At 54.9% G+C, this 19498-nt stretch overlaps 3 protein-coding genes across 3 annotated transcripts; 2 read left to right on the forward strand and 1 right to left on the reverse strand.

Moving 5' to 3' along the window:
- Positions 1 to 953: 953 nt before the first annotated feature.
- On the forward strand, positions 954 to 7434 carry J4E78_006593 (uncharacterized protein; the record flags this gene model as incomplete). The annotated part of the gene is made up of 5 exons (XM_049367203.1): positions 954 to 1140; positions 1329 to 5032; positions 5196 to 5423; positions 5475 to 7268; positions 7321 to 7434. The coding sequence occupies 5 exons, from the start codon at positions 954 to 956 to the stop codon at positions 7432 to 7434; spliced, it is 6027 nt and encodes a 2008-aa protein (XP_049220950.1).
- Positions 7435 to 9048: 1614 nt separating this feature from the next.
- Positions 9049 to 14032, reverse strand: J4E78_006594 (uncharacterized protein; the record flags this gene model as incomplete). The annotated part of the gene is made up of 2 exons (XM_049367204.1): positions 9049 to 10865; positions 10915 to 14032. 2 exons carry the CDS (start codon positions 14030 to 14032, stop codon positions 9049 to 9051), a joined length of 4935 nt encoding a protein of 1644 aa, XP_049220951.1.
- A 2362-nt stretch (positions 14033 to 16394) lies between these two features.
- On the forward strand, positions 16395 to 19250 carry ATG13 (autophagy protein 13; the record flags this gene model as incomplete). Its single annotated transcript, XM_049367205.1, has 3 exons — positions 16395 to 16628; positions 16681 to 16776; positions 16827 to 19250. The coding sequence occupies 3 exons, from the start codon at positions 16395 to 16397 to the stop codon at positions 19248 to 19250; spliced, it is 2754 nt and encodes a 917-aa protein (XP_049220952.1).
- Positions 19251 to 19498: the final 248 nt, after the last annotated feature.

Raw genomic sequence — 19498 nt, forward strand, 5'->3', positions numbered from 1 at the left:
TCACATGATCTGAAAGACGCCTGCCTTATCGACCAACCCTGCACTTGGAATGACGCAGTGGAGCGGCTGAGAGGAGGGCGTGAAGTAAGGGAGCGTAACGTCTCACCAGGCGCAAAAACAAGTCCTTTGTCTGGCACACCTTCGTCCCAGCCAGAATCACAGTCATCCATCTCTGGCTAGACCGGTCTCTTCCTTGCAATGTGAGTCCGGTTGCGCGAGGATTTGTTGCCAAGGCTGTCTTCAGTCACCAGGCAGCCGTAGGTAGCAACAGGTATCCATCAGGCATCTTTTCGCACAAGTCGCGCCCAGAAAGCGTGTCGTATTATTCGTCAATCGCTGTCTCGCTTTGTCATGCGTGCAGCGGCTGCAGCCGTATCGAAGAGTCTTTTGCTGGCAATCGTGTTTAGGAGAGGCACACGTGACGCCCGGTGACGGGTTAGCGCAATTTTGACGTGCCTTCCTCCTAAGTGCAACCTCACCTTTGCTTGTCCCTCCAAACTCTCGCGCCCGTCGCTCTTTCCCTTCCATGACGGCCATTTCACTACTTAATCAGTGCCGCGCCTGATCTTCTTACTAATTCCACTCTTTACTCTTTTGCTCCTCGCAGCAAACCCCCACCGCGCCTTGTTCTCGTCCGCCCATTCCTTGGCGCGTTTTCCGCGAAGCTCTCATCAACACCTGCCTCTCTAAGAGCTGCAGCGCCTCGAATCTATCAACCGCCCAACAACCTCACGACGCTACAGCGCATTGCTAGCCAACTAGCCACCAGCACACGCGCAACCCGTCGGACACGCTCAAAATGTCCTTCGGCGGTGGTTTCGGGGGCTTTGGCTCCAACAACAACAACCAGTCCACTGGCTTCGGTGGATTTGGCTCAACCAACAACAACACATCGACTGGTATGTACAGACTCTTGCTTGAATTCTTGGATCCCTTTACGCGCAACCGCTTCGATGCGCCCTGCGACATCGCCACGGCCTCCTCGACGAACCGTGTCTAACTTGCCCTCCGCCTCAGGCTTCGGCTCAAACGCGAACACCGGGACGAGCATATTCGGCGGCGGCGCAAACAACACGGGCAGTACAATGTTCGGTGGTGGCGGCAACAACGCCAGCTCGAGCTCGCCTTTCGGCGGCTCAGGTACGTGGACCGGTTGCGCTTCACTATCGCGTCGCTATTTGGGTCACTCCGCGTTTTGCGAGATCGCTATTTGAAGTGCTACAGGGTCGCCAACAACGCTACGTGTTCCGGTGCTCCATCGCGATAGCCTCGACCTTCACGCGGATCCATTTTTCACGACCCGGACCAAAGACTAACTTTCCCTACAGGAGGCTTCGGCGCTAACACGGCACCCAAAACCACTTTCGGTTCGCAACCCTTCGGCAGCTCGACAACAGGTGGCGGTCTCTTTGGCGGTGGAGGTGCTTCAGGTGGCAGCGCGTTCGGCGGCGGCGGCGGCGGCTTCGGAGCGTCGAACAACACCACCTCAGCTTTCGGCGCCAGCAACACAAACACTGGAGGTGGTCTCTTTGGCCAGGCCAAGCCGGCGACGGGCTTCGGCGCTTCAACAACAACTAGCGGAGGTCTATTCGGAGGCGGCAACACCAGCAGCGGCTTCGGATCTACCAACGCAAATACCACAACGGGCGGTTTTGGTTCCAGCACTACTGGCGGTTTTGGTGCAGGCAACGCCCCACCTCCAAACAACGGTACCGCCAGCACTCCGTTCCAGGCATTCCAGGAGAAGGATGGCACAGGCAACGCGCAGTCGCAGTACCAAACCATCACCTTCCAGCAACCGTACACCAACTACTCCCTCGAGGAGCTACGAGTAGCCGACTACAACCAGGGCAGGCGGTATGGTAACCAAAACGGCCAAGCTGGAGCGTTCGGACAGAGCACTGGTTTCGGCGGATTTGGTAGCAACAACAACACCACCGCTTCTACCGGCGGTTTCGGTGCAGCGGCCAATACTGGCGGCAGCTTGTTCGGCGGCGGCAACACCAACACCGGTACCACATCAGCATTCGGTCAGAGCACCGGTTCTGCGTTCGGAGCAAACAACAACACTGCAAGCGGCGGTCTTTTTGGTCAGAACAAGCCTGCCACTGGTGGACTATTCGGCTCAAACAACAACACCACAACTGGAACCACTGGTGGCCTCTTCGGAGGTGGCGCTCCTGCGACAAACAACACTACAGGTGGGTTTGGGTCTGGAGGCGGCGGTTTCGGTGCATCCACAAACACTGGTGGTGGTCTGTTTGGTCAGAACAAGCCTGCGACTGGCGGCGGTCTCTTCGGAGGCGGTGCCGCGACCAACACCACCTCAACACCTTTCGGAGGTGGTGCCACGAACACTGGTGGCGCGTTTGGTCAATCGAACACCACCGGCGGTGGTCTCTTTGGCCAATCCAACAACCAGGCCTCGTCTACCCCCGCGTTCGGAGCCAACAACACCGCTACAAACACCGGCGGAGGGCTCTTCGGCAACAGCACGGGTGGAGGCTTTGGACAGAACAACCAGGCTCCTGCTCAGAACAACACCTCTGGAGGTCTCTTCGGCGGTGGCGGTGGTGGCTTCGGTCAAAATAACAACAACCAGCAAAAGCCCGGTGGCCTCTTCGGCGGTGCAAGCACTGGTAACACGGGCGGCGGCGGCCTCTTTGGTCAAGCCAACCAGAGTCAGCCAGCTTCTGGCGGCTTGTTCGGCGGTGCTGCTGCTAACAACAACACCAACAACACTGGAGGTGGTTTGTTCGGGCAGAAGCCTGCTACTGGCGGCAGTTCTCTATTCGGCGGCAACAATGCTAACACTGGATCATCTGGTGGAGGCTTGTTCGGCGGTCTTGGAAATAATAACAACACTCAGCAGAACACAGGAGGTGGTCTCTTTGGTGGTGGTCAGAACAACAACCAACAAAAGCCTGGCGGGTTGTTTGGCGGCTCTACATCGAACCAAAACACTGGGGGCGGTCTCTTTGGCGGTGGAATGGGACAGCAGAACAACCAGCAACAGGGTCTTGGTGGCTCACTCTTCTCGAACCAGAATCAGCAACAGGAGCAGCCGAGCCTCAGCAACAGCTTGTTCGGGGCTTCGGGAAGCTCTCTTTTGAACACGTCGATGAACACCAACCCTTACGGCAACGACGCCCTCTTCGCTGGCCTTGCTACCCCAACACAGAGCCCTGGCCCAATCGCCACCCCCTTGTCGAGCAGTCAGAAGAACAAGAAGAACGCCATACTTCCTCAGCACAAGCTCAACCCGGCTGCTTCGACACGTCTTCTCACACCGCAAAACAAGAGGGGCGGTTATGGATTCTCATACTCCACATACGGCACTCCAGTTGGTGGTGCGAGTCAGAACGGTGGCCAACTCGGCGGCAGCCTGTTTGCGAGCGGCAGTTTGTCTCGATCCCTGGGTAAGAGCCTTTCTACGAGCAACCTCCGGAACAGCTTCACACCCGAGACGAACAGCATACTGGCACCAGGTGCTTTCTCCAACACGGGACGCAACTTCGGTAACGGCAGTCTCAAGCGACTCAACATCAACCGTTCAATCGCAAACCGGGCCCCACTGTTTGACGAGCCTTCACAGAAGCGCGTCAGCTTTGCTGGTGGTGAGAGCCCGAACGGTGGTACGAACGGAGAGACTGCGCTGGTCGTCAGGCAAGATGAGGAAGATGCTTCTCCCCGGTCCAACAAGGACACCAACGGCGAACCGACTCGCCCAGCAATGCAGCAAGTCAATGGAACGGAACTCGCCCGCGTTTCAGAGGAGCACGTACTTACCCCCAAGTCCTCTGCATCCATCAACGTTCAACCGGGCCAGGACCCCAAGCCAGGCGAGTACTGGTCAAGCCCCTCGCTGGATCAGCTGAGGAGGATGAGCAAGCAGGACCTCAAGAGCGTACCCGACTTCATTGTCGGTCGTCACAACATTGGTCAAATCAAGTTCAACCACGGCAAGCCTGTCGATCTGTCCGAAGTCGATCTTGACAGATTGTTCGGTGACATTGTACAGCTCAATGCTCGCAACGCTACCGTGTACGGAGAGAGCTGTACATGCCTGCCAAAGCCACCGCTAGGCAGCGCCCTGAACCAGCCTTCCGAGATTGTCCTTGGTAACTCCTGGCCTCGTAACAGGGCTGGCAAGAAGGATGTCAAGCATCTTGAGCGTCTCAAGCGAGTGGCTGGCACTACTTTCATCAAGTACAACCAGTCCACTGGTGAATGGACCTTCTCTGTTCCTCACTTCTCGTCTTACGGTCTGGACTACGACGACTACAGTGAAGACGAAGGCGAGGACGAAGATGCGTCAAGCGATCTCAGCGACGTCCCTGACACTCCCGCTGAGCAGCAGCACCGCTCGAGCCAGATGACCAGTACGCCCCAAGACGACTCCTTCATGAGCCCACAGTCGCAGTCTAGCCCTGACGACACATTTGACTTCAAGAAGGGAATGCGCAGCAGCCGTACTAGCGTGCCTGGTGGCTTCGGCGATGAGACGGCGTATGTGGATGTCGAAGATATGGAGGACACCCATGGCGAGTCTTTTTTAGGGCAGCGCTCCGTGGGTTCGCTTGATGGGCAGCACGATGCTGACTACTCTGAAGAGAGCGAATCGGAATTGGCACGCGACCAGAGCATGGCGGACTCTGTGTCAGGACCAGTTCGAACCACGGAGCAAGACACCGCTAAGGAAGACCCATTCAAGAGCACTTTGAAGCCAAAGTCGATCTTGAAGCCCAGCCAGCTCATGAAGCCCGGAGCAGGCACACCTACAAAGGCGCAACCGGTATTCGATGACGATTGGGCAAACCAACTCCAGCGCACCATCAGCCCAAAGAAGCAGGATCGATTTGCTCTCCGCGAAAGCCAGGGCAACGTACTACGAGAACACGAAGCGCAGCCTACGAAACTATCGCAGTCTTTTGGTGCGCGACAGATGACTACTGCCATGGATTTAATGGATTCTCTCTTCGGTGAGACCGAGAAGCAACAGCTTCCCAAGCGTGGTGGACATGGTATTGAGGTTTGCACTCCCCTTCCTATTGGCGTTTGTATTCATGGGGCGTAATCTGTGGCGGGTTTCCTACGTGGTTCTCCTTCATAGATTGACGCTAGGACCTTACGTCCGCCCGTGTATGTAGTCACAAATTGATATGGGGCAAGATTGCTGAAACTCTTGTCTCTAGTTACCCTATTCCAAGCGACCCAAAACCGCCTCCGATCTCGACGAACTTGCCGATGCCGACAAAGAGTTCCACGGTTGCAGCAAACCCCACTTCAGCGAAACCAACGTCCTGATCTACGGCAACAAGGGTCCCTCGCACCTCGAAGGTGGTGTCTTCGCAACCGCTCAAGACCCACTCGTCGATGCTACAAAGGATATGCGCTTCGTCAAGATGCCTACCTTTACTGATGTAAGTTTTGGTCTATGACTATGGCTATGATGTTGTTACTGATCATTGTAGTGTGCATCGGAAACTCTGTCGCTTCAGAAACAGTACACGAAGATCTCCAGAACCCAAGGCGTACCTTCAGCAAGACTCGTGACTGATCCCGCCCCAGTCGAGTTCTCCAGCATGGCAAAGGCCGTCGCGCTCGACACGCCAGCTGGTGTTCATGAACAACAGGCTTGGCAGCTACTCTCGCTTCTGTTCGACGATGCCGACACGATTCCAGCCGATGTGCCAGAGGAGAACGTCAACACCTACCGGAAGGAGAAGTTGTCTGATTTCTGGAAGCTCCTCGTCTGGGAAGATGCGCAGAAGCATGCCCAGCAAGCTGCCTCGCCTGAAGAGCGCGCGATCGCCCACCTCAGTTGCAACAACGTTGCCGAAGCTTGCCATACATTGCTGGACGGGCTCGACCTCCGGTTAGCCACGATGGTCGCGCAGATTGGTGGTGATGAAACGATGCGCCAGAGCATGGTAGCTCAGATCGAAGAGTGGCGGCGTCTGGATATGCTTTCCGAGATGGAGGACGCCCACCGTGCCCTCTACGAACTCCTAGCCGGCAACTGCAGCAAGTCCGAGGGCAAAGCGGGATCAGGCAAAGAAAACCGTGCTTCTACCTTTAACGTCTCGAGCCGGTTTGCCCTTGACTGGCGACGGGCCTTTGGTCTTCGTCTGTGGTACGGTACGATGATTGACGAACCTATCGAGATGGCTGTCGCGCAGTTTGCGGACGCCGTTAGAGACGGTAACGAAGACGTCAAACCAGTTCCCTGGTTCATTCAAGACAATGCCGACATGGGCTGGAAAGATCCGGATGCTGAGCACCGAGAGGATCTGCTCTGGGGCGTCCTCAAGCTCTATGCGGCAGAGAAGATGAGTCTTCCTGCAAATGTCGAGGACGTTCTCGCTCCCGAAAACGTGTCCGGCAACCCCTTCAACGCCCGTCTTTCATTCCAGCTCTTCCAGCTCTTCAAGTCTAGGCAAGAGGATGATGCTGAGGCTGATGAGCGCAAGGTCGCTATGCCTACCGCTCGCGGTCAAGACGAAGAAGATGACGATTTCCGCCGGTCACTGCAGTCATGGTCCGCACCTGGCGCTGCAGAAGATGTGCAGGCAGCGAATCCACTTGTCGAGTTGGGTGATAAGATCACTCTCACATACGCGGCTTCGCTACATACACCAGAGCACTGGACCACTGCGATCTGGGTATACACACATCTGTCTTCTCCAGCGACGCGGGAGCACTACATCCGCTCGCTCGTCAACCAGTTCTCAAGCTCCTATACCTTGGAGGAAGGCGATGCCACTTATAAATACCTCACAATCGATCTCCAGGTACCTGCAACATGGCTTCACGCTGCCGCAGCACTACAGGCGAAGTCAGGCGGCGATGCCTTACGCGAGGCGACCCATCTCATCAAGGCCGACGAGCTTGAAGAGGCACATGAAGTGCTCTGTCGAAAGGTCGGTCCTGAAGCTATCGTCTCTCGCGACTACGATGCCCTTCGTGAGCTCATGGGCGGCTTTGTGTCCACGTCGCCACCTGATCGCCCTAAGGAAGCCCTACAAGGCTGGGCCCAAGGTGGTCAGATCTACTTCGACTACATTGAGTTGATCGACCTGACTGGTCAACGCTCAAACTACCGCGTCGACGAGGAGCTCGACAACCGTGTCAAAGAGCTTCTTACCAAGCTACAGCGCGCACTGGAGATTGCGGGACGCGACAGGCTAGGTACATGTGGTCTGGAAGAGCGTGTGGCGCTCATGGAGATTGCCGGTACCGTTGCCAACCTTATTTCAAAGACTCAGGTAAGAGACCTTTTTTCATTTTCATGCGGCGTTTAAACTAACAATCATACAGCAATCAAACCGCAACGCCATCCTAAAGCTCCCTCTCACCGAGGACCTATGGCTCAAGCACTCGATCGACCTCAGCACGAGCTACTACCGCAACGTCATGGTCACTAGTCGATAGATCCGGTATGAACATGAACTCCTATCAGGTGGATACGGTTGGTACGACAGCGAGCGATCAGACTTGCGTGATCTGCTCGAGCAGGAATGGTTGACTGGTATAATTAACCCAGACCTCATGGCGTATTGAAGTTTGGGTTATAACTGAATCGACTTTTCGCGAATGAAGCATGCATGTTGGGGTATTGATTAGGCTGGGGAGGAAAAGCGTCTTCACTTCGATCATGTGTATAATAGGTTTTTGAGTGTGGAAAATGAGTTTAATGCATTGGTTATGTTATTTCTTGGCGTGTTTGTTTTGGTGCTGATACTGAGCTTTGTGGTACCTTTCAAGTGCACCGATCGAACACATGGATTTGGAGCTTGAGCTTTTGTTGTGGAAATGCGCAACTCAAGTTCTCAGACATGAAAGTTGCCTCCGGACTTTTCGAAATAAGGGTGTTCAAGTATAAAGGGTTGTGAGGAATGAAACAGGGAGGTAGCAGAACACGGCTTATATATCTCTGCGCTTAGTGATTCTGAATTTGATTGAGCTGGTGTTACCGATGTAAGCGGCAAGCACATATGCAGGCCTTCCTACCTATGTAGCTAGCTCGTGCAAGTATAAAATCCCACCCACGACCCCCAAGCTTCCTGAAATTCCTTCTACGGCCTCCAAAAGACACATCCACTTCATCGATGGTCTGAGAAGCTCTTGTCATCCTATTCTGCCTATCTTCCTCCTTCCTCCCTCCATCTACCAATGCAACAACAAAAGCACAATACGACCGATTGCATGAGGCCCATCTGTCTCTCTTCTCTCGGTCTCTACTTCCAAAAAAAAGTGCATGGTAGCGGATGATGGCTTCTCGTTCGACGAAAGAGCTTCGACTACTTTTTATGGTCAGCTCTCGGGTCGTTCTAAAAAGAATATACTTCTCTGAGACATGAGAAGATCTGGACTGTCTTCTTGTGAAAGAAAAAAACGCAACACGGAGATAACATGTTTAAGCTGCTGAGAAATCTTCGTTCTCAATCTGCTAGGCTATGTTTAAAGGCTTCTCGAAACCGCTGCCTCCTTCACTCTTCAACTACATTCAAGAAAATCTTCTTTTCAAAAGAGTGCGGGTCGCGACCATGGTGTCTGCCTTCCTGTGCTTTCAAAACCATCGCCAAAGCCGCTCATGAGAAAGACTTCTGCCTTATCTCCACATTTTCCAAAACCAGCAGATCCAAGACCGATGCTCTGTTCACCTGCCTGCTTGCCGTCTGAAAAGGACTGTACTGTCGTTCATGTCCGAGTGATGCTACACCATGGCACATAACCGAAAAAAAGATTATACAGACTGTCATGAGAAAGAAAAACCCCGAACAGATCTACAGACTACATCAAGACAAAAACCTGCAAAGTGGGTGACCTAACGTTAACGTAGACTCCAGAGTGTTCGGGGTTTCCCTAGGTTGGCGTGGAGGGGGCTACCTGAGGCCGCGAACAGTGCAGCAGGGTTTGAAACTTTAATCGCAAATAGCCATGTGACGAGCTCTTTTAAAAATCTAAAACGGCTGTGAATGGTATGATGTAAATATACAGATTTATCAAAATGCTAGATGCTATATACAATGACAGCCCCCGGCCTCACGTCCGCGAAACAGAAGCCTGAGCCTGCGTTGCAGATGGAGCGGTGCCATCTCTCGGTGGCCCTTGAGCACGCCCACCGCGTGCACCACCTCGACCGCCGCGACCGATTTTACCACGGCCGCCTCTAGCCGCATTATCGCGACCAGGTGCGCGAGCACCAGCATCCTGTTTCGGACCCGCCTTTGGTGGCGCATTATCCTTCGCTGCAGGCCCAGCACTGCCATCGCCTTTCCCTTTCGCACCACCAGCATCATCACCGCCGTCCTTCTTATCCTTCTCCTTCGCCTTGCCACCTCGACCACCACGACCCTTGCCCCGTACACGCCCCGCACCTTTTGAGAGTTTATCGACGAGTTTCTTGGTTTGTTCCTCTTCTTCAATAACACGTCTGCTCTCTTGGTCCCACCATTGTTGAAATTCTTGTTCTTGTTGGATCTCTTGTAGACTGCGCTTGGCTGCCGCGTCGCGGATCGACGTCTTTTCTGCTTCTTGCAGGGAGAGGATTTCCATCATGCTGAGGTGTTGGCTGGGTGAGGTTGAGGAGTGTTGTGGGAGGGGGATGTGGCGGACTGATCGGGGGGTTGGAATGGGGTCGGTTGAGACGGACATGCCTCGTTCGGAAGCAGCAGGGCGGGGTTGGGAGGGCGAAGCAGCTCCATTTGCATCTTGGCTCTGCGAGGCGGTTCGCTTGTCCTTTTGCTTTGATCCAGCGCCCTTCTTTGCAACGGTCTGTCGCATGGTAAGCTGAGGGGTGCTTGATGCGCGAGAAGGCTGAGGCGAGGGCTTCGAAGGCGGCGACGGCGCCACCACTGGGACTACGACAGGACTGTTACTCGGTTTCCGATGTGCAGCTGCTGTCCAAGGAGAGACAGCTGGTGGGACAGGCTCTGGCTTTGCGACAGGTGTGCCGAGTTGCTGTGCTTGCAAAAGACGTTTACGCTCTTTCTGACTCAACTTAGCACTGGCAGCCTTCGCGACTCGCTCGCTCTCGCCTCGTGAAAGACCGAGCGACAGGTTCGATGGTGTAGCCGAAGAGTCTTGAGCCATGATGTCTTTGAGATCTAGCTTAGGACCTGCGAGCGGTGTGGTACCCCACGGCTGGCCGGGTACTCTTGTCTCCTTGACAGCTGGCGGAGGAAGAGGACTGACAGACTTCAGTGGTATGTCTCCTTCCTTATCAAACGTATGTGGTGATGGTCGTGGAATCGTGCCCCAGGGTGTCTCAGGAGATCCGACTGGCGTTTCCACCGCCTTCTCCTCCCCAATCTGCTCTGTGAACCGCGGAGGCTTGATCTTCTTTGGCACATCGTCATCGTCTTCCCCATCTGACATCTCAAACATGAGGTCCTGAGTGGAAGCTTGACCCTTCAGTGCTGGCGAAAGCACTGGACTCTTAGCTTCTTTCGATACTCTTCTTCGGTTGCGCTGACGAAGCGGGGAAGCTGCCACTTCACCCAGGCTCTGAGCTCTGAAGGAGGACGAGAGGTTGTCACCATCCGCATACTTATTCGACAATACTATCGCATCGACCTTGGCGCGCTTGCCTCGCTCTATCCTTTCGGCAAGCTCGGGATAACGGTCAAAGAGAAGAGCCTCAGCTCGTCCACTTCTTGCAAAGGGTAGGTAAGCGAGCTGGTTTTCATGGGCAACCTGGTTGAGCTCCAGCAGCAAGTCCTCGTCCAGTTCGTCTAGTGAGCCATTCTGCATGACTGCTTCCAAACTCAAGCACACGTACTCAAGGGCTGCGTCCTTGAACTCAGCAACTGAGCTAGGTGCAACTGCTGACAAGAGAGAACAGACGTTTCGAGCATTGACTGGCATACAATTAGCGAGTGTATAAAAAGACCAAACGTGAATACATACCATAGCGACCTATCAGTCTTTGACAAATCTGTGACAGACGGTCCAACATCAGTTCATTGGCTACAGACATGACGTCCATAACATGATCGAGCAGCTCGTCGAGCGCTAACAAGTCGTTCAGATCCTCACTCGTGACATCCTCGAAAATCTCCTCGCCAGCGTCGGTGTAGAGGTGCCGAACGATGAGCTCAAAAAGACGCGTCTCAACATGCGTCAAATCGATGTGGATCAGTGCAGACTCTTCCGTCCGCCTTCCCGCAAGCCACTGACCACCAGCACGTCCTCTGAACAAGCCCTCGAAGAAAGGACAACGCTGGCAAATCACATCCGAATGCAGGAGCATCTCGCCATCAGCAAGGTCAACGATGACGTCACCGCTCTCGAAGAAGGACTGCTCCTTGATGGCGAGCTCCATATCCATATGCAACGATCTCCGTGGTTTGACCATTTGACGGACAGCAGGCTCGAGCTGTCGCATTTCGAGACGAGAAGCGACCTTCATCAGTTCTGTTCGTACCGAGCGATACCTGTGCGCCAAGGAAGGATAGTGCCGAGTAACGTTCCAGAAGTCTACCACGGAGTCGGTGTAAGCGTAGAGGACCAAATTGAAAATGGTGAGGAAATCGAGACCCTGGAAGAGTAACAGGACTCTGCCGCCCTGTGCGCGGACAGTGAGTAAATCAGGCACCACGTATTCGGCGCCCCTGACACGAAAGTCGAGCAGAGCATCCCGCAGTATACGGCTACGCCCAGTCAAGATGAACTCGTGAACAGGTATCCGGACATCGGACAAGGTCGATCCGACTTCCATATTGTATGTCCGATCTTGGGTCATCGACGAGCCTCGCAAAATGTCAGTCATCTCCGCTTCCAGGTCCTTTGATTTCAAGACACGCTTGCGGAGACCTTGCGCTTCTGAAGCTCGAGTCCAGAATCTTGGTGTCGGCTCTTCATCGTCTGACGTCTCCTCATAGTTTGTCAATTCGTGGAAAGAGAGCAAAGGTGCAAGGTCGTCCCAAAGCCCGGCCTCATCCACACCTATCTGGTTTCTGGTGACGTCGCAATCCTTGCGAATCGCGGCGTACGCACCAAATGCGGAGGCACGGACAGCAATAACCCGGGTCAAGCCCGAGACACGCTGGAACTTGTAGTCTTTTGGCTTGGATTCTACAGCGGCAGTGATGCTTGCGTTCTTGATCGTCGCGCGTTTCGTACGTCTCCAGACGCTACCGACTTCAGTAGTCAGAATGATGGAACCGTCCTGATCGACATCGACATCTCTTGCTGCCATATGGCTCTTCTTCGACGACCAGATGCGGAACGGTGCAGAAAGTGCTCCTCTGATCTGTTTCGGGTTGGTGGTCGATGTGCCGGCGTCCTGGGCACCCTCTGAACGTCGACTGACTGCAACTGTGAAGACCTCACCAGAAGTAGATAGCGCACAAATGGTGTCACCACCTGATGTGATCTTGCTGATCCTGTTTGGTGCAGTATCATACTTGGTAGTCAACCAGCTCTCCTTGAGGAAGTTACTAGTGAACCCGTCCAAGGGAAAGCTGAGTTTCGCATATCCGTAATTGGCAAATACCCAGACTTCGCGACTCTCCAACAAACACACTGTAGCCCCGTCGATAGCCGAAACTGAGTGAATTGGGCTGGAGAACAGTGCTGCCGCAATTTTCCTGGGAACGACCTGCATCTCAAGCGACCGTGCATCCGAATCGACAATACCGAGTTGGCCCTCATTCTTGCCAAAGGTGTACAGCGAGGTCGCAGTATGAACGACTGAGTGTATTCGGGATGCCGAGATGCCGGTAACAACATCTCGCTTCAACGGTCCAAAGATCTGACGGGGAATAGTCGATATCGGGTCATCGTCTTTTACGGCGGGCTTCGGCAGCGCGTACCCTAATTGTCCGTACGCGTTGTTACCCCAGGAGTAAATCTCGCCTTCTTCGGTAATGGCCAAAGTGTGGTTCTGCCCCAACGCGACAGCAGCCACCTTCTTCTGACCTAGTCCGCCGCTTTCAATGCAGGTAAATTGATATCTCGTCGTTTCATTACCCGTGCCTAAGCGACCACCTGGACCGTGGCCACACATGTACAGATTGGAAACTGGGTCAGTGGTCAAGACGGCGGTGTGCAGTTTCGACATTCGTACGTCTTGGATGACTATTGGAGTATTCCGGATGTGAGTAGGAAGATCTACAGTACTGCGCGCTTGGAGAAGCCCAGAATCCTGCATTGGTGCGCCTGTCGCAGCCCAATACTGATTTTGGCGCTCGCGATGCTCCCTATAAAAACGCTGAAGGAGATGATCTGGGCGGCGCAGAGTGATGCGTTCCGGGTACTGACGGTCATCTTCATCACCAAAACCAAGCGTGACGTTCTTGTTGCTGCCAAAGGTATACACTTCATCTCCCTCGAGAAGTACGGGCGGTGCGATCAACTTCTTGCGCATCTCGTCATCCACATCGCCACTGTCACCGTGAGCCATCTCATCGTCTGAGTCAGAATCGAAAGCAGGCGCCTCTTCGGGTCGCAAAGTCCGGTCCTTGATGGTCATGGAGAATAAATCCAAAGGACCGTATCCTTCCTTGTCTTTGATCTTGACCAAGCCCCGCGCGTGCTGATTGAACCCGCTAGACCCTTGGCCAAGGATATCCTGCGCATCGCGGTTCAAAATGAGACGCGCAATGGCAATGTTGCCAAAGTAAAAGGCCCTATGGAGCGCAGTCCAGCCGTTCTCCGCATCTTGTATATACACGTCGGTCCAGGGATGTTCTAGCAGCGCTTGCGCAAACTCTACTGCGCTTTCGGCGGTGGACGAGGCTGAATGGTGCAGGATAGTCATTCCTGCAGCATCGCGACTGTTGATGTCGAATCGACTCAAGTTCGCAGCCGCGCCCATTCCCATCTTGCGGCCCTTGGCACTCGTTATTGGTGATGCATTGTAGCTACCCGGACTTCCGTTCACTGCAGTGGCAAACCCTCCGCCCTGCCAGCCAGTGAAGCTTTTCTGTGTTGCGGATCGGTGCGTATGCGTGGGGGTTGCGAGGACATGTCGAAAGTTGTCGACATCATCTTCGAGGTAGTATTTCCAGAGATAGCCGCTCATGTGCCGGTAGGAGGAAGGAGCGATCCGAAGCTTTTACGAGTAGCACCTGGCCTCAACCTCAGGGGGTCAAAGCGTGTTTAAAGGCGCTGGCTGTAAAGCTGAGGACGACTCCGGATAGGGGGACCGAACGCGACGGGTCGGCGGGATGTGTGGCAGATGTAGTCGTTGGTGGAGGTAAGACGTGTACGTGTATCGGTATGTGGGTGGGAATGCGCGGGGGACGAGGAAGGGGCAAGGTGGCAAGTCGTCCGAAAGCGATTGCTGGTGGTTAGATTGAGCCTGCAAGAGGTGCGATGTGGCAAAAGTCGAAGATGGATTGCGACAAGCTTGCTGGGCAATGTGTGCGTTTGTGTTGGTTGTGGAAGGCGCAAGTGGCGGGGCGCGAAACGGGAGTGGGTTAAGGTGCTAGGTATCTATGACGAAACTACCGAGGCGATTGATTGTAGGGGAGTCGCTGAGTCGCGAGAGTGAAATGAGTCAGAATGAGACTGCTGTACTTCCGCAAGCTTCTGGCAGGCGCGATGGAGGGGTCAGTTATAGGCGGCAGTCGCGAATACCTATTCGGAGGTGCACTGCGGGCGCGTTGTGGGATGGCCATCTCGAAGCCATGGGGTTCCAGCCAATGGGGTACGCCCTCCTCTCCACAAGCTGTGCTCGGAGGTCGACATTGCTTGCAACGTAAGCTCCTAGAGTGACTACAGTGGTTTGTGACTATGGCATCCAAGTCATGAGATGTCCGACCTCGGCTATGACATGTCGATGAGGACGCAGAGCTGTGGAGAGGTTCAGTGTTGCGCGCGATGAAGGCGCGAGCACGACTATACTATATACCATGCACGGTTACTCCACACTGACTGGCGGTCAACCTGCCCTATATGACAGACTTCAAATCGGCGCTTGTAGTCACTGGAAGGGCCTCTTAGGCTTTGGGTGCACTTGGAGGGCAAGACTTGATTGTAAAAGAAACGTGAACCGCTGCAGGGCGGGAGCTAGCCTCTGGAAGCTACTCGGACCTAGCGATGAGTTCACGACCAGGGAGCTACGAAGAAGGTCCGAAGACACGGCGTCAATCACATCATCGAGCATGAGGTGATAGCACGTCTTGATAGCCACGCGTTCATGGGTGCCTTCGAAGGACACGCCAAGGCCAGGCCGTGGATATCAAAAGCAAGTGATGATGCTTTGCAGTGCATATGCAGCTGAACAGCCACAGGAGGTGCTCTTGCATGCATCGACACGTCTGTTCGACATGGGTCGTAGGCAGCGAAGAGACGAGTCTGCGCAGATGGACGTTCTGCGCAGACGTTGACATGCAAGCTAAACCTTGTGAGCGATAGATGAAGTGCCTGTTCCTGGCTCGCCGGCCATGACATGATGAAATCGGCACAGCGCGTCTCACCGGCAACGCGGTAGCACAGACGATAAAGCAGATCTTGTATGACCGGTCAGAGGCCAGAGGCTGTGAATAGGCAAGGGAGGCGTCGAACGGTGGTGCATAGCCGGGCTCGCTAACCAATGAGGCAGTCTGTGCCAGGATAGCCGTCCACGTCGACTGGAGGGCGAGGGTGAAAGCGCATGCGCAGGCCACGATGGTGGTGGTGGATGATGGCGTGGCCGCGGTCTCGATGTCGGAGGAGTGGTCCCAGCTCCCTGAGCCCGCCGAAGCTTCCACAACGAGTCACGCCAGTCACGGCTTGGACACTGCACACCTCCATCTTCCCCGGATTTGGCCCAAGTCAGATAGATTCCCTCATTGAGCACCTGCTGCTAGCTCCCTGCAGCTCCCGATAGCTTTATCTTGCCCGCCCGACTACTGCGCGGCTGCTGCGTCGTTTATCTCGTGCGCGAGCTTAGCTATCTTCCGCCCTCGTCATTCCACCACGGCCGCGTGACTGACTCCCGGCGCATGCGTCCCAACCCTCTCTGACTCTTCATACGCCATCCGCCGTCCGCCTGCCCTGCCTGATTGCCTGCCTCTGTCCAGGACGCCGCCGTAGCAGTTGTCGTCCCAACAGCTGCAGCCACCCTCACTGCGCCCTTCTACCTCCCAGCCGGGTGCTCAGCTTAACTCCGCTCATTGCCCCAGGCACGCATTCAACACAGCGCCAGCACCCTGCATATCATGGCTGCTGCCTGAGCCCTACCCGCCTGTTGAACCATCCCCCGCGTGCCCAAGTCTTCTGAGAGACATATCTGACGGCTCCTACGCGAACCTGACCCTGGCTGCACTCGTGATGGCTACGCGCATTCACCCTCGCCTGTTTCCGCCGCAACCATAACCGTCCTACTTCACTCGCCCGAGTCCCTCGCTGCCAGTCACGACACGCTCTCTTCCCGTCCGTACCTGCAGGAGGCCGCCGCCATGCACCCATACTCGCGCCCCTCGCCGCGGACAGCCTCGCCTGCCAGCAACCTCCAGACCAACCCCACACGAACCAACAACCAGCGGCATAACAGCCAGGACATGACGGCATACTCGACTACGCCGCCTTACAGCGACCGCGGTGCTGAAGAGTCGGAAGGCGAGATGATGTCGAGGGGAGAGCCCGCCTCCGAGTCGAGGGGGCAATACCACAAGGTCAACCAAGTCATCCAGGTACTTATCTTCCCCTCCCATCTGTGGCTGGACGCATACTCACTCCCACCAGAACTTCTTCACCAAATCAGCCCTCGCCATCGTATCTTCTCGCGTAACACTGCCTCCAGCATACAACAAGGATGGCAAGATGAAGCACAACAAATGGGTATGTGCTGCCTATCCCGCAACTCCACATTCCTCACTGACAGGCCATAGTTCAATGTCGTCCTCCCAGATAGCGATGTGCTTCAGCGCCAACTCACCGAGTGGAAACTCATGGATGCCGTGAACGGCCAGCATCCCTCACTATGCATCGACATCTACCTGGACATACAAGGCCTCGGCCACAACCAGTCGCTCGTCATACACGATGATGATGGAAAGAAGTGGGACGTCGCTGCGGCTCTCAGCTCTGCAGATGCGACCTCCCGATCGTCAGGCCGCACTGGCAAATCCACACAGGTTGTGCTCGAGCGTTGGAGGGTACACGTCGGAGACAAGAGCTTGGTGCAGCCTTCGGAGCTGAGCGAACCGCTTCCCAACGTGTACAAGAAGGCCGTCGTCACTTTCCGATCGCTGTTCGCTTACCTGCGCTTCATGCCTGCGTTCAGATACAACAAGGTGCTCGCCAAGCAACCCGCAAACTCACCCTCACTGAAGCTCAACTACCGCGTTTCGAATGGGGATTTTAAGAGCCCCAACTTCGACACCCTGAATCTGCCGCTCTACCCAACCGACCCAAACGAAAGGATCACAGACATAAACGACATCGAGCCCACCAACTCGCCTGTAGGCCCTCTGAGTGTGACAGTCGAGTATCGCACCAACTGCGAGTTCAGCGTAGAAGACTCAGAGTCTCTTCTGAGTTCGCAGTTCCAGGGCCTGGACGACACTTATTTCGAGCAAAAGACACGCCAACTACCTGGATCACTTCCTGTAAATAAGATGAATGCGCAAGAAAGCCCAGATATTGGACAAGCCTACGGCAGCCTTTCAACGTTCCACCAAGTTGGTCCGCCAACAGGAACAAGCCCCATCTCAGCTCTTCGCGCTGCACGGGATATGCCGTCATCTTCACCCATGGAGTCACCACCACAGAAGCTGCCACCCAACCATCGCACCGCTCAAGGCTCCAAGTCATCCTTACGCTCTGTAGATACGCCGTCATACCAGCGACGAACCTCAGTCTCTTTCCAGCCCTTCAAGGCTGGCTCACTCTCATCCTCGCCAGCCCTCGGTGTGCCCCCATCTCCTACCAGCTCAGTAGGAAGGCCCGGCAGCTCCCTTGGTCGAACCGCTACCCCCAACCCACTCACTCAACCGCGTAACCGAACGTCACTGACTGCCCTCCCTCAAACGGCGCTTCGGACGCCTTCATTACCCAACGACAATGTCATCACATCTTCTGCATCAAGTTCGCCAAAGCCTGCGCCCATCAGTCGCTACAGCAGTAGCTTCGGTCATAGGAGGAGCAAGTTTTCCACAGGCGGCGGCAGCAAAACAGAGGATGACAACCTCAGTAGTGGGAAAGGAAGCCTCTCGTCGTCAGCGCAACGCGGGTCTGACACCATGAATGAGGGAACAGGCGGCAGTTCAGGCGAAGTGAAGACGGACGATGAGAACATTTCCGACTTCCTGAAGCTTCTTGAATCGAAGAAGGATCTGAAGAGCTTCACTCGGAGCGACCAATCCGCAAAGGCAGCCACCATGCACAAGACTACTGCTCAGCTGTCCAAGTATCAGCGGATGCGCGAGTCACATACAGGCCTTGCTGAATCGGTTTCTTCTTCCACCATGCTTCATCGCACACCATCATCCTCCAGCCGACATCTATCTAGTGTCCCCGCGATGATTGCCGGCACGTCAGTATCGACAGCGTCTTCACCTGGCAAGCCAATCTCACCCCATACTCCGCACACACCAGCCATCCCGTCCCGTCTCAGCGCAAATAGCATTGCTGAATACGACCAACCTACACGCAGTCGAAGCCGACCTGGTCGAAGGACGCGCGAGCACGATGTAGTCAACGTCGAAGAGCAGAGCGAGAGCGAAGACCAAAACATGAACGCCATTGCCATTCCAACTTCACCACGGCCGTGGCACTACACCCGCCGATCAAGTTCCGTCTCGCAGCAAAATCGAACACTACCTGACGACGAGCCCGACGTGTTCGGCGTCCGATCGGCCAGTCTACCATCGGAGGAGGTTGATCGCGCTAACGATCTGCATCGTCTGACCAGCGCAGGTCTTACGTCTAGTGGACTATTCGCGCAAACGGAGCTACTAGCTAGTGGCAATCGCGATAGCCAGACTGCTGATAACGATTCTCGCGACGACTTGCCCCGGCCGTCGTCCACTTCCAACATGGCCAAACGCGGCACCCAGGCTGGTGCGCGTGGTCGAGGCGGATTCTTCTCGCATAGCTCTTCCACCAGCCTCAGCACTGGCGGTACGAGCTCGACTGAACGTCAAAGTCGCTACAACTTTAACAGCCGCGCTGCTACGAATGTCGACGACGACGAACCTCTGCTCTTCCAGATGAGCGAGATTGGTGCCGGGGGCTCCCGACGCAGTCTTGAGGAAGCACGAGGCGGCACCAGTACAGGCAGCGGCGGAAAGCGTGGATCGTACTTTCGCTGAGCATTTTACTTTCAAAACAAACACGTCAAGCTTTTGCACTTCTCGATCTCTATTACAATCCTTTCCAATGGCGTTTCCGGGGCATGGAGTCTGGGATATCCTTCTATCATCCCTTTAGCGTTTTACATACGTTGTTGCGCATTTCCAACTTTTCGTTCTTTTCTCACTTATCAGATTGAGTACCCATGGCGGAATGGATGGACCCGGCGTTAAACAAATGGGTGTTTGTTTTCTTTTTGCAAACGGCC

The sequence above is a fragment of the Alternaria triticimaculans genome, assembly GCF_023758025.1.
Source record: "Alternaria triticimaculans strain BMP 0046 chromosome Unknown scaffold_9, whole genome shotgun sequence".
In the NCBI taxonomy this organism is placed as follows: Eukaryota; Fungi; Ascomycota; class Dothideomycetes; order Pleosporales; family Pleosporaceae; genus Alternaria; species Alternaria triticimaculans.